The sequence below is a fragment of the Atta colombica genome, unplaced genomic scaffold, assembly GCF_001594045.1.
Source record: "Atta colombica isolate Treedump-2 unplaced genomic scaffold, Acol1.0 scaffold205, whole genome shotgun sequence".
Classification (NCBI taxonomy): Eukaryota; Metazoa; Arthropoda; class Insecta; order Hymenoptera; family Formicidae; genus Atta; species Atta colombica.
The window spans coordinates 1,185,756-1,201,249 of NW_017259300.1; the positions used below are offsets into that span (position 1 = coordinate 1,185,756).

The 15,494-nt window shown below is 28.0% G+C and overlaps 2 protein-coding genes across 2 annotated transcripts; both read right to left on the bottom strand.

Annotated features, from left to right (window-relative positions):
- Positions 1-6,365: 6,365 nt before the first annotated feature.
- LOC108687297 (vesicle-fusing ATPase 1-like) lies at positions 6,366-10,805 on the bottom strand (the record flags this gene model as incomplete). The annotated part of the gene is made up of 6 exons (XM_018192989.1): positions 6,366-6,483; positions 7,522-7,683; positions 7,782-7,966; positions 8,152-8,442; positions 8,977-8,988; positions 10,683-10,805. Coding segments are annotated over 6 exons (891 nt in total), but the record flags the coding sequence as incomplete, so codon positions are not given.
- A 1,554-nt stretch (positions 10,806-12,359) lies between these two features.
- Positions 12,360-14,679, bottom strand: LOC108687348 (proteasome subunit alpha type-2). Its single transcript, XM_018193057.1, has 3 exons — positions 14,608-14,679; positions 13,809-14,141; positions 12,360-12,706 (listed from the first exon to the last, which is right to left on the bottom strand). Exons 1-3 carry the CDS (start codon positions 14,646-14,648, stop codon positions 12,376-12,378), a joined length of 705 nt encoding a protein of 234 aa, XP_018048546.1. The 5' UTR covers positions 14,649-14,679; the 3' UTR covers positions 12,360-12,375.
- Between the last annotated feature and the right edge of the window lie 815 nt (positions 14,680-15,494).

Consider the following 15,494-nt stretch of genomic DNA (forward strand, 5'->3'; position numbering starts at 1 on the left):
GCCACTGCCGCCACTGGCCGACCGCGCCGCGCGATCGATACACGCGCGCGCGCACCAATCAACTGCTCCCGGCTCCGTCTCATTGCGTGGCGGTCTCCGCCGGCCACGATCGGTAACCACGTTCGCATATTTTAAGTCTATGCACGTCGCTAATTATCAACGGCGATGCAAATATCCTTTTCCCGGTAGCAAAGGCAGAGAGAAGAAACCTGAAAGCAGAGGTACTCTGCAGTACTGTAATTGCGTCTTTATACGCCTACCGACAGTTGTCTTGTTGTCGGTGTCGTTGCGCAGATATTTTATGATGAAAAAGCATCGACAACACCGATAACTGTCGGTAGGCGTGTAAAACAATTATGCCTGTGTATTCTATTATAGAATCGCAAGTTGTAAGTCGTAAGAAATTAATCAGTTAAGTGTGAGAAGAATAATTGATTATGATTGGTTAATTTCTTACTCTCTATTGTAGAAACAAGCCTTACAAAATAACGCTCCAAAGAGAAATCTGAAAGAGGTCGCCCTGATGTTTTTCGTGGATCTGTCAAAATCGTTTGTACACTAGCGCCAGTACATCAATTTTCGATTTGAGAACTACATAGCTACGTACTGACGATAAAATAATTTTGATAACAACTTAATAGAAAAATAATGCAGACTTGTTATTTAACACGCTTTTTTTGAGTTTTATAAGTAAGAAAGATTCTAAAATATTAGTGATAAGAAAAAAATTAAGAACATTTTGTGACTATTTATACAAAAATAATAATTATAAAATTAAATGTGGGAACATTCGTGATGTCATTCTTTTGATGAAATACTAGTTTGGAAAGTTAATGAAATGTGTTATATTTCTCTTAAATAATTACAATTAGGATAATTACAATTATATAGTTATAATATACTGGCGATAAAGATCGCATTCGGATATGGGTCGAGTTCTTTTGCACACGCGCAGTAAATTCATTTAATAGCGAAGTATTAACTTTTGATAAATATAGGTGTTAGCTGCTTTTAGCAGAGAAAGCAACTTTACAATTGTTGTAAAATTTTTCAAAATGATTAGTTTTTACAGATCTAAATGCATAAACCAATCATATTGAAAAATTTAAATAAATAAATAAATCTTTTACCAATTAAACGACACGAAAGTATTACTTTTCGTAATACTTTTTCGGTCGAATCAATTCAAAAGTATAGTAATTTTGTTGAAGTTGACCGCGCGCGGAAAACGACGTCGCGCATCGCTTTGCATGTAATGAGATTCACGGTAGACATGGGAAGAACGAGGCGCAATGCCACTTATCTCGTCCGACCCGTGTCCGCCGTGATATTAAGTGTACAACTTTGCTTCCGCCATTTTTTTATAAATGGCTTTAGCGGTAAGTGGTGGTCGAAATAAATAGATCATAGACGTCATACAATAAACTTGGGCATCTGTCAACATAACCCCATAGAAACATTAGTCGATTTGTGTCTGCATCATAAAGTTATTCTCGATTGAAAATGTCAGTTTACGAGCCAAATTCATTTGCGGGAGGTTTTAATTTTTTGCTTCAATATGAAGAAATCTGCGGCTGAGGCTCATCGAATGCTTTCAAATACTTATGGTAAGGCCGCTATTAGTGAAAGAACGTGTCGTGAGTGGTTTCAACGCTTCAAGAACGATTTTAACGTCCAAGGTCATGCTCTGTATTTGGTGTGACCAGCTCGGCGTAGTGTATTATGAACTGTTAAAACCGACTGAAACAATCACAGGCGATCGGTATCGAACGCAATTGATGCGTTTGAACCGAGCATTGAAAGACAAACGGCCGCAATACAACGAGAGACACGATAAAGTGATTTTGCAGCATGACAATGCTGACCCTATGTTGCGAAAGTGGTCAAGACATACTTGGAAACGTTGAAATGGGAAGTCCTACCCCACCCGCCGTATTCTCCAGACGTTGCTTCCTCTGACTATCACTTGTTTCGATCAATGGCACACGGCCTGGCTGACCAGCACTTCCGGTCTTATGAAGAAGTAAAAAATTGGATCGATTCGTGGATAGCCTCAAAAGATGACCAGTTTTTTCGACGCGGGATTCGTACGCTACCCGAAAGATGGGAGAAAGTAGTGGCCAGCGATGGACAATACTTTGAATCATAAATGTATAACCAGTTTTTTACAATAAAGCCTCGAATTTCGGAAAAAAAACGACGGAAGCAAAGTTGTACACCTAATATCATTAAAATGGCGAAGTGACGTCGTTTTTCGCACGCGGTTAATTTCATGCATCATTAAAATTAACGCGATGTATTATTTTTGATTCAAGACGACATCTGAACGAAAATTGCGAAAAATACTTTCGGCCGAATAATCACCCAATAAACGAGAATGGATTAAAATGAATTGAAATTTTTTTCTATCCGAATGCGTATTTTAAATAGCAAATACTTTTTTTTAGATTTAATTGGATTCAATTAGATTCAATTGAATGCAATTTGATTTAAAAACTTCATTTCCTATTAAAAATTTTGAATTGAATAGTATTCATAATTGTGTGCACAGAGAAAGCTAATATTATTTTTAGATTGAAAGGCATAGAAATATGTTCCATGTAATTCTTATAAATGAATAAAAATGCATTCAGAATTGAAAAACATTCATTTTAACATTCGTGAATCAATATTTTTGAAAATCTGAATCCATTTCAATCCATTCTTGTTTGCTGAGCAGTGTACTAATATTACTAGAATCGACATTACGATATTTAAAATTACGTGTTATAAGAAATATACAAAGTTATAATTATATTTCGTGCCGCATTAAATTGTAACCTAGAAATTTTACACCCGCATTAACATACACGATGTTAATAATATACATATTAATAATAACATTAAACATTTTAATTAACACGTAAGACATTTTAAAACTGTTTGAGAACCTACCTAAAAATGATCGATTTAAATATTTCTTTCGTCGCGTGTGAAAATATTAATAATTTGATAATAATTATTACCTCGTTAGTAAATAATTCCAATGATCTTTTCGAACCATTTCTCATCATTTTATTTTATTTTCTATCTCATTTTATTTTCTATAAGAATTAGGATATGTGCTTCTGGAGAAAAGGTCCATAATTGATTCAAAGTCAGGGCCGTCAGAGGCATCGCATCGGTGAGAACAATTTCAACATCATGTTTTTCGGCCACAAAAGCGTGAAATTGTGTTACGTGCTATCTAACAAACGAGAATGAATTGAAATGAATTGAAATGGATTCAGATTTTCAGAAATATTGATTCACAAATGTTAAAATGAATGCTTTTCAATCCTGAATGCATTTTTATTCATTTATAGGAATTGGAGCATATCTCTATGCCTTTCAATCTAAAAATAATATTAGCATTTTCTGTGCATTGTTCAATTCAAAATTTTGAATAGGGAATGCAGTTTTTCAATCCAATTGTGTCCAATTGAATTTAATTAAATTCAATTGAATCCAATTAAATCCAAAAAAAAGTATTCGCTATTTAAAATACGCATTCGGATAAAAAAAAATTCAATTCATTTTAATCCATTCTCGTTTGCTGGGTATTTATATGAATCAAACTTCGAATCCTATCACTCACATGCCAATGAGTCGCGTATTCGAACATTGAATCGGCGCAAGTGAAAATAAAAATTAGAGCGTAAATCGAATGTAATGGGAGAGTAACAGAAGCATAAACGAAACTTCTAGAAGGCGAAAACTAAAACAAAATGTAAAAAGAGCGTAAATGCTCCTTTTACATTTCATTGTTCCATTTCATTGTTTCATTTCTGTTACTCTCCTATTACATCCGATTTACGTTTCGATTTTGATTTTCATTTAGAATATAACGTAACCAGCGAGAAATTTTAATTTTTTTCGGAATTTGACTGTGTTTCGCGAAGCTGGAGAAGTACATATTCAGAACGCGCTTTTACGATGTTAGCACGTATTTAATATATAATTAACACATATTTATCGTTGAAAGCGCGTTTTGAGTACAGAAATTATGTTCTTATATTCTCAATTAATTAAAAATCATTTAGACTGGCTATAAATGATGGCTATCGAAGAGATTGTATGAAAGAAAAATTGAGCTTGTAAAATAAGTAATCAATTTTTAAAAAATGCAAATCGAAGTTATAAATTAATAACGAAAAATTAAATGCTTCTCGGTTTATTGAAATTTATGAATGATAGTCATTATTTATAAAAGATAACGAATTGAATAATTTATAGCTTTCTATCTCAATTAAAATTTTAGAAAGAGGAAAAGAAATAAAGTATTCACAATTTATAATTTATATTACAATATTTGAATACTTCAACATTGTGCAAATATAAAAATATATTTATTACTTAAAGTTCTACAGCCAAACATTTTAAAGCAAAGTATTAACATAACAGTCGCGCGTACAACTTTACCGAGTTCTATTCTATAGATTATTCTTAGATTAGATACTAAATGTACTATATTAATAATCATTACGTTCATTTGTGTATAAATGAAATGAAAAACGACATTAGATTTTTTGTATAGGTGTACGCGGACTCAATAAAATTATATCGGCATTAATCTCAACATCATTGTTTTAATCAAACACTTTGCTTATTTTTTAATGTATTGATTTTAATTATTTTCATAGAAATTTTTATAAAATTTGTTAATAATTGGACGATTAAGATAATAGCTGAATATATTAATGACTTTTTTATCGCGATAAAAAAATTAGACGAAACTTATTATTATTAAATTTTATAATCGGAAGTTAACAATTAAAAATACGATCTAATTATTATTAATATTTCAATATGTTTATTAATATCTCAATAACCATGCAAAACTATTGATTTAATGAAATTTGTGTTATCATATTATCAATGTTTTCATGTAATCCTGCATTATTAAAATTTATTCATTATGCTCCTAATCTCATTATTATTTTGAACAGTATTTATAATTGTATATGATATTATAAATAATTATTATAATAATATATTATTACTATTATAGTGTAGTATACATATAATTATTGTATTATATTAGTAATTATATATTCTATTTTATATTCAATTTTATATTATTTTTATATATTATACTTACTGTTTTAAATTAAAGCAAATTTTTATCGTATGTCATATTTTATATATAAATAAAATTGTAATTGAATTCTGTAATTTTGTATTGTAACATATTGTAAAATAAATGGTGAAAAACTAATGATAAAATTCTTTAAATACCGTAAATGTAATTTAAATACCATGGGATAACTTTGGTCCAGACGGAACTTTTTTGAAGTACGAAAATTTTTTGAAGTACGTAAATAGCTTGCACATTTACAATCAGGACATAAAACATTTTAAAATATTTTTAAGACGTTTCTAAAATGTCTTATTCTGAATCTGATAAACGTGCTGTTTGGATATTATCAAAATTTAAGCCAAAATTACCCCATTTTTCAGTAAATACGTAAATAAAAGATAACCATCGATTATATAATCGGGAGAATGGTAGAGGACCTTTACAGACCAGTTTTTGCTTCTTTGAAATTCTACTTCAAGTTGAGTGCATATATAGTTTCTGTAGAAAAAACAAGACAATCCGTATTAAAAAAAAACTTATTTTTATATATAAATAATGCATGTCAACGCAGTTGGCACTTACGTTTTTTATATTAATCTAGAAAATAATAGTTGCTGTAGTACTCAGATAAATACCAATGCAAGTTTAATTCTTATTTTCAAATAGAATTTCATCTTGTTAATTACATATTATACAATTAAAGTCTCCTAAGATCTTTCTTTTGTCTACAAAAAAACTATAACAAAACAATTATATACAATTTTGGCCAAAAATAAACTCGTTATTAATCACTATTTAACATTTGTTTAAAAATTTATTTACACCATTTAGAGTGAATTATTCTTTGTTTCAATTTGTTGTTAAATCCTTTAAACTTATGTATAATGTCGGTAATTAATAGGAAACAATACAGATAAAAGAATTTTAGAAAAAAATAGGTCTTTATTTTGCCTTTATTTTTTTTATCAAGGCTATATTTGAAATATATGTATTTTGTGTTACTTACAATTTACGTAGAATTAAAAAGGACTTAAAAAACTTTTTGTTTTGTTTTTATTTTCATATAGTCTTTCGTACAATTAAAATCGTACAAAATTATTATTAGCGATAATATCAAAATAAATATTGTGAAAAAAATAGTCTGTGTTTGCTTAAAAAAGAACGTAATTTATTTTAATATATTTTTTTATCTTCAAACAATAATAAATATATGATATAATAATAGTAATAATAATTATATTATATTAATGCAATTCAAAACAAACTCTTACTGTAGACCGCCTTCTTCCACCAGTTTTGTAAAAAATTCTTCGACTCTGTCACTTGGTTCCACTTGACGTACTATGTCTATTAGGCGAAGTAATTTCTTAATACCAATGAATATTCTGAAACATAAAATGTATATAAAGAATAATAAAATGTATATAAAGAAAAAGTATTTATATTGTGAGAAATTCATAATGATAAAATATCTATCTATACATAAAATATTCGCTGTATCTATGATATTATTGGATATCACCAAGAGTAAGTTAATGTTTTTTTTTTAACTGAGTAAAATTAAAGTTAATGGCTTTATAAAATTAATAAAGTTAAGTTAAAAATTGAAGGAATTAAATTAATTAAAGGAAAAAATTAACTTAACGTAAGTTAAGTCAATATTGAATTAAGTTAAAAAAAAAGGTAATTTAAAAAAAACTTATTTTTTAGATTAAAATGTCCTAATTTTTCTTAAAATGAAATTAAATAACTACAATATAGATTATTAAGTAAATTAAATTTTTAATTTTTTTGTTCATATGTGATATAAGTACATAACACATAACGATATAACTTATAATATATAAGTTATATATATAAGTTATACATAAGTTATATAATTTAAAAGAAACAGTCAGCACATAGAGAAGATAAAAGATCAGTGATTATTTTTTAATAAGTCGTAAGCCATAAGAAATTGACCAATTACAATCGAATGCGAGAAAAATATTTGACTGTAATTGGCAATTTCTTATGACTTAAGCCTTAAACACTTAATATAGATCCGGACTAAGGCTTATGGCATAAGGCATAACTGCATAAACCAATCAGAGGACTGTTTTAGCATCTTTAGAAATTACTTAAGATGGTCTTAAAATATGAACAGATTACGAATACACTCTTAGTCTTATTATATCTTATTATTTTTCTAAGATATTTAAAAGAGATTTCTAAGATATTTAAAAAAAATTTTTAACTTAAAAAAAGTTAAAAAGTTAACGTCTAAAAGTAACTTAATTAAAATTTAATGCATTTAAAATTAACTAAATTAAGTTAAAAGTTATGAACTTTTTAATTTTTTTTTAACTTTTAACATTTTAACTAGTTACTATCCCTGGATATCATATATATTATCTTAATAAAATTAAAGTTTTCAGTAATACCGTTGTTTTCCTTGAAGCTTTGCTCGAAAGGAAACCATTTTATGTTTTGAAAAGAGATTAACTTCATCCAACACGTTTAACATATGATCAATGGTTGATAAATTAGGCACATAAAGAACGGTATTAAATGTTAAAATTAATTCCACATTGTTTAAAAATTGTCTGCAAAAAGAAATACATTATTAAGAATATGTAAGAATACGTTTGTTAATTGTTTATTAATTTTTTTTTCTCTCTGACCAAAAAAGTTCTTATCTTACTGGCAACTAGAAGTGCACAAAATCAATAGTTGATGACCAGGCGGTGGCGATTTCTCTAATAACACCAAAAGTGTTTGTAATATCAGAATAGAATACTTTGATTTAATTGGACAGTAACTCAGTAGACGTTCAATATTATCAATTAAAATGCAGCTGAACATCGAACAATATGCTTCGTCGAACACCTAAAATATACAAATGATAAGCGATTATTCTAATCTTTACAACAAATATGATTACAAGAATTTATTTATAAACTTGTGTAATACAAAATGAGTTATATTAGGTGTAGTAAAAAGAAATCCATTATTTTTGCATGAAATTGAATGGAAAAATAATGGATTTCTTTTTACTACACCTAATATCATACCTTCCGTATAAAACGACATATTGCAGATTCATTGTCAAATTCATCAAGACTGATTATGTCTTCAGGTGTAATAACTTTAACAAATGGGAAATTTGAATTCTTTGCAATTTGTGCGGCAAGCGTTGTTTTTCCACTCTTTGGTAATCCTAACAAAAGAACAGAAAAGATCCCAGTTGCCTGAGCAACTTTAATGCATAAATTGCCATGTTCAAGAATTTCAGTTATCGGCGTACCCCAAATAATAATCTTATGGTCTAACCATTCATTTAATGCTTCAGTCATTGTATTTGTCTAAAAGATATGAATATAACATTTAGCTATAGATTTTATATAAATGCAAGATTATATTTTACGATTTAAAAATTATGTATTTTCATGTAAAATTAGTTGCTAGAAACAATATTGATAAAGCTAAACCAAAGTAGAACAAAATAATGAAAAAATACATTTTCAATTGAAAATTGTTTAAATTTCTATTTTTTTTAATTTCATTTTCTTTGTAAATATTCATGAAAAAATGTGATAATCATTTAAAAAAAAATAAAAATTTTAGAAATTTAAGAAATTTGAACAATTTTTGACAAAAGCTTTAAATGAATATACAGACGAGAATAATTTAGATGATATTTTAATTATAACTGATAAAGTAGTTTAATTGTAAGAGTAATCAATAAAAATTATTTATATTGATAAAAATTATTTGTTTATTCATTTAATAAACAAATAAAAATAAACAATAAAAATTTTCGATCCTTGATAACTTACTTTAATATATGCATAGAAAAAAATCGCTTCTAGTTACCATAAGCTTCTCACCTACAAGACCGGATAAAATGTCTTTCAAATTTCATTTAAAATGCTAAATATAAAATACTTTAAGAAAATATATTTAAATGCAAAATAGGTTTTTCCAATTCATTTTTAAAGTAAAATGGATAAATAGATATTTTAAATAATTTTCAAATGCAAAATGATTTTTCCTGATTTTTCATGAATTTTCCTATATATATTTTTTAAGTATCTTACGTTTAAAATCCATTTTTAATAGAAAGCATTTAAATGGAATGTAAAAAAATGCATTTTATGTCAAAAATCATTCAAAATTTCTCGAATTCTCGGAATTTTTATTTAAAAAAAGGTTAATTATCACATCTTTTTCATTAATATTTGCAAAGTAAATCGTAGAAATACAAAAGGACAGAAATTTGAGTTCGATTAAAAATGTATTTTTTCACTATTTTGTTCTACTTCGATCGCTTTAACTTGATCATTTTTGTTTGTGACTAATTTTACACGAAGATACGTAATTTTTAGATCGTAAATTTCTTCTTGCGATCTTGCGATCATGACCAAACGACGACTTTTTTTTTAAATGTGTATAAAAAATAATTTGAGACATATTCGAAAACACAATCAGAGTAGCTTCATGTTTAAGGATATTAGCAATCTCTGTAAAGAAAATTAAATTTAGAAGTAGATGTTTAATATTTACACTTCAAATAAATTATATACGTATGAAAGTTGTATGAATAAGATTACATTTTTATTTAATAACACATTTTTGTAGTTTATTTATTTTATTATTTTTATTGTTAAAAATTAAAATTTTAAAAATGATTAAAAAATTATATTTTTTGTATAAGTACTTTAAATTTATATTCAAAAATAATCTATGCAAAGTATCATTGTGATTAGTTACAAAGATATAGAACAAATATTTTGTTTATTTACTGGACAATTAAGTTCATGCATTATTCTAGGTAAATAATCTTGAATACATAATATACTTATATTAAAAAATTGAAATTTTTATCTTCTTCTCTTTTCTTAGGCTTCTGGCCTGTGTTACAACTTCTTTCATATGAATCCTGTGAAGCGCACGCTAATTATTCAATTGCCATAAGCATATAGAACCTATAGTTTTAATAACGCATCAGTTCCGAACGGCGGATTTTTCGAGAATTGTTTCTATAGGCAAGAATACTCTCGCGGGAAGTTGCCAGCCTTTTCCGAGAGGAGACACGAGCGTAAATATTTTGATTCCTATCGGGAACCAGGATGAACATGGGACCTCTAACATGATAGACCAATGTCCTGTCTGCTATACCACACTCGCGCTCGAAATTTTCATTTATTTTATATATTTATTTTGTACATTTCCATATGTTTTTATTAGAGCACGGATTAAAAAAATACTATTATTTATTAAAATAACTTACGATACAGATAGTAAACCGTCACTAAATTTGTCGTATTATTTTTAAACGTGATTTAGAATCTGTAATTTTTTCATAAGTTATTATTTTGTTATTATTTTGAAAATATGTATAAAACATCCTTAACATTGAATAACAAATATAAAATAATATACAAGAATACTCGGATGATGTTTTCAAATGTAACCTTGACCGCGCGAACCGCACTCACATGTTTTCATTTTTTTACGTTTGGACATATCGATATTTTCGTGCGATGTTTCGTTAAATAATATCGCACGATTTTGTATAATATGTTCAACAATCAAAACTAACCTTTGCGCAAATTAATGGAATTTCTTCCTCTTTAGAACTTGCCATCTCTTCAAAAGACTGTTCACTTTCATTTTCCATATCTGACTTACATTCCTTTTCCATATTTAAATTATGTTTTTGTTTTTTAAAATTTAAGAGATTTAATCACTTGCCGATTTATTTGAGATTTGTATTTTTTTTGTCTAAAAAGCTCTTTACACTTGGAGACGATACGGCCAGTAATAGTTCTTTCCCTTCATAGATAAATCAAATAAATATTATCAAATAAATACAGAATTATAGAAGGCAATTGTAGAAGAGGCAATTAGTTTTATCAAAAACTTACAAAAATCTTAACGTTTATACCTGATGAATCTTCTGATTCTAACAATAATCAAAACGATGCTTATATCATAAAAGGAAAACAGGAACTAAATAGACTTCTTTATGGAGAGTATATATAAGGGGCTCCGCACAATAAAAGAAATAGGGAACAGAGAACAGAGAATAAGAATTTCAACCTATCAGAAATCATGTATTGTGGAATACACAGTTTTCTGATAAGTTGAAATTTTTATTCTCTGTTCTTTGTTCCCTGTTCCTTTTATTGTGCGGAACCCCTTAGCGTTTTCGATCCGACCGAGTTTGCATTAATCTTAGTGACGTTTTGTGTTTTTCATTGGTAGAGCGTATAACGTCAACCAATAGCAAAGCATTTTCCAACTCAGGTTGTTATATTTGATTCTACATCTTTTGCTAAATTTTAAAGTTCTACCAAAGAAATTCTGGTTCTACACATATATTGCGCAATTTTCCAAATTCACATGCGCGTTCCCACTTTTGTACATGCTTTTTTCTACATTTATTTAATATGTATTTTCAAAATTTTTATTATCTACATTCATACCTTGTCAGGGTGTGATTTTTGGGTGTTTTATTGTTACTTTGCGTTAAAATGTCTTCGAAACATTCGAGACTGCGACATGACAGAAACGAGATATGAGAATACAAAATATGTAAAAATTAAATTTTTAATGTATACAGACAAAATATTCGATTTTTGGTCCTTATAAATTTTATAGATATATAGAGTACTAAGAATGAAATGATTTCCTATTATAGAACTGAACAATTGAAGAGCTATGATACAACTTGAATTATAATGCCTTTGATAATAATGATGATGAATAGAGAATGTTAATAATTTTGTGACGCATGATTCGGTACGAGAACAGTCAACTCATAGTTTGCAAATCTCGAGTTAAATGCGGATCCTGGTCTTACCTCAAGTTTCAACCATGAGTCTGATGCACATTTTACGAAGGATTGAGATGTAAGGCTAGAAGAATTTTGTAAAAATTAAATTTAATGAAAAGTTTGGAAAAATTAGATATCGGATAGTAACAAAAGATGCTAACCATAAACCGATGTATTATTAAATTTCGCTAAAATGAACTCTTGATGAATCAAGTTTAGAAGCATTTTCAGAAATATAGATAATAATTCTTAATATATATATATATATATAGTTATAAGATATATTTTACTATATAAACTGTTATAATTTGTTTAATATGATTTTGATTGTTATGAAAGAAAGCACAATTATTTTTCTTTAGATAAAGGACATTTATTGCAAGAATCTGATTGAAATTTATTAACGATTACGAAGTAATCCGAGAATATATTTAAAAAAAGAAGTTCACACATAAGCTTAAGGAATATTCGCGAGATAATCCTTCACGTTGGAGGGATCCAATTTTCTGAATCCGTTCGCGTCACAAATACCGACTTCAATATTGTCCGCAGTCATCTGTCCTTCGAAACCTTCCTTTAGCGTCAAGATGGCAGTGTGAACGGCATCATCCAATTCCAGATCCTCGCTATATCTCTTTTCGAGGAACGTTTTGCCATTAACGAAGTTTTTGCCCATCGCGGTTGCCTTCCATGCAAAATATGTGCCAGATGGATCACATTGGAATAGATAAGGCTTGTCATTGTCCCAACCACAGATCAGAAGAGACACTCCAAAAGGTCTAACACCTCTATAAATTAGCAATGACAATAATTTAGTATTATTGTCTAATTAATTCTTATTATAAGCAGAGATATCCTACATCTGTATTCAATCAAATAATTTTTTAACATTTAAAAATATGTAACTTTATATTTAAAATTTAAGAGCAAATACAAATCATAATTGAAGACTAATGGAGAATCACTCATACTATACTAGATTAGTACATATTAAATGCTGCTTTATATAAAGCTTTATATTAAATTTAAATGCAGTGGCATAATATAATCAATTTTAACAATGAAATAATACATATATATTAAATAATGTGGCAATATCATTACCAAATACTTAATCGTTCAAAATATGCAGGATAAGTAACGATAAAACTCTCGCATAGGAGTAGAGTAGACTAAACTGAGTTGAAAAGTCCTCTACCATTTTATAATTTTTGCAATAATTAACAAGATATTAATTACTAAAAATTGCCGAATATTGGGTTTTTTACTCACTATCAATTTTACAGAAAAATAACAAGTGACAAAAATTGTTTATTTTTTTCTCATAAAGTTCTGAAAATTTTTTCAGAATTTTTTTTAGTACTGCATTTTCTCATATTGGTAAAATAATTGCCAATGAGAAAATGCAATACTAAAAAGTTGATAAAAATTTTTTTTTAATTCTTAGAGTTCTATAAGAAAAAAATAAACAATTTTTGTCTCGCTGTTTTTCTGTAAAGTTTATAGTACTTGATTAAAAAATTATTGGAAATCAATACTTGGTGATTTAGTAATTAACATCTTGTTAATTATCGCGAAAATTGCAAAATGGTAGAGATAATATAAAAGGAATGGCCAGGAGGAATAGCTAGCTCAGGCTGCTCCTCGCCTTAATGAGATGGACTGTAAAGTTCACGAAATATTCCAAGAATGGAGAAAATCCGAGAAATAATTTTTGTTAATATAAAGGACTTTTCGACTCAGTTTAGTCAGCTCCCTATGTGAGTTTTATCGTTACTTATCAAATACTCTGTATACTTTCACATTTATCTTTGCCAATGTTAATGAACAGCAGCTTTTATTATGCACTAATCTAGTATAGTACAAATAATCGTATTTGCTATAACTCACCCAGATTGCGTGTATTCTTGCATGACCATTGCAACGCGTTGTACGAGTTGTGCAGTCGGGATAGGTTCTCGATATACTAAGAGATATTGTTGTGCCATTTTCCGTGCTTGCTTTACTAATAATCTGTAATCTGGACCCATGCCACTGTAAACCATGCCGATGTGCTTTGTAATCATTTCGACTTTGCTGACGCTATGTTCATCATAGAGAATAGATTTATGTTTGTTTTCCGTAGCCAGAACAACACCATTTAATGCTTTAATGCCCACACTCGGTGCACCGGCGGCTACTGCAGCTAAGGCATATTCTATTTGCACTAACTTGCCTGATGGACTGTAAAACACAATGTCATTAATCGATATATGAATTATATAATATACAAATTATTATGAATATTATGTTATTTGTTGTTGTGTTATTTATATAATTATTTATATAATTTTTAGATGAACAATTATACGACTTTGTATTTTTTAGATTTTGACACATGTACTCCAAGAATTTGACGAGTCATCTTGTCATATGTTATGTTTAGCTTTTTCAAATAAAATATATTCAAATAAAATGATTATTTACATATTTGTCAATAAGAGACTAATATTAATAAGATGCTATTAATTAAGATAAAAATTTTATTTAATAAATAGAAAATATGCCAAGTGTAAGTCTGGTTTAGAAAGAGGTTAGGTTACTGTTTAATTTATTTTCAGTGGCATCCTTCTTTTACCACAGATACGGAATATTGGCGTGAAACGTGCTGTTTCGTACGTGATTATTATGTTACTATAAATATATTTACCTGAAAGTTGTTAACGAAAAACTGTATCGTTCAGAAGCCATGACAATCACTTTGCAGCAATACACAGCAATATCAAGCTACTGCACCTACACTGTATCACGGTGTACTACACAAGTGTAGTTTGACAGAAATGATTCGACAATGGTATGAAAATTGCACTCGAAATGTTCCTAGGAACATCTTTAGATAAAATAATATACACATGACTTTGAAAATGTTCGCGCGTATCACGTTTTATATTTAAAAATTTATTAAAAAATAACAAAATTTAATTTATATATAATTTGCGAATAAATTTTTTATAATTGCAATAGTATAAAATTTAATAATTATCCAGCAAACGAGAATGGATTAAAATGGATTGAAATTTTTTTCTATCCGAATATCTATGCGTATTTTAAATAGCAAATACTTTTTTTTAGATTTAACTAAATTCAATTACATTCAATTGGATGCAAATAGATTGAAAAACTGCAATTTCCTATTCAAAATTTTGAATTGAACAGTATTCACAATGTGTTTGTTTTGCACAGAAAAAGTTAATATTATTTTTAGATTGAAAGGCATAAAGATATGCTCCACGCAATTCCTATAAATGAATAAAAATTAAGAATTGAAAAGCATTCATTTTAACATTCGTGAATCAATATTTCTGAAAATCTGAATCCATTTCAATTCATTTCAATCCATTCTCGTTTATTGAATATGTATCTATAGATTTACTCGTAATAAAAAAATATAATTTTTAAAAATTTCAGAGAAAATTAAAAAAATATAAAAATAAACATATTTTATTATTTATAAATATACATATTTACTAAAATACTCTAATAAAAGCATGCACATTAATTAATGTAAATTTATTGCAAGTGTATTTTAATGTTAAT

What these genes read in the sequence shown, in the direction of transcription:
- LOC108687348 (XM_018193057.1), bottom strand. Translation starts at nt 14,648, where the DNA reads ATGGCTTCTGAACGATACAGTTTTTCGTTAACAACTTTCAG. An exon ending in TTTTCGTTAACAACTTTCAG is followed by an intron (nt 14,142 to 14,607) that starts GTAAATATATTT and finishes TGTGTTTTACAG; the next exon opens with TCCATCAGGCAAGTTAGTGC. An exon ending in CAAGAATACACGCAATCTGG is followed by an intron (nt 12,707 to 13,808) that starts GTGAGTTATAGC and finishes GCTAATTTATAG; the next exon opens with AGGTGTTAGACCTTTTGGAG.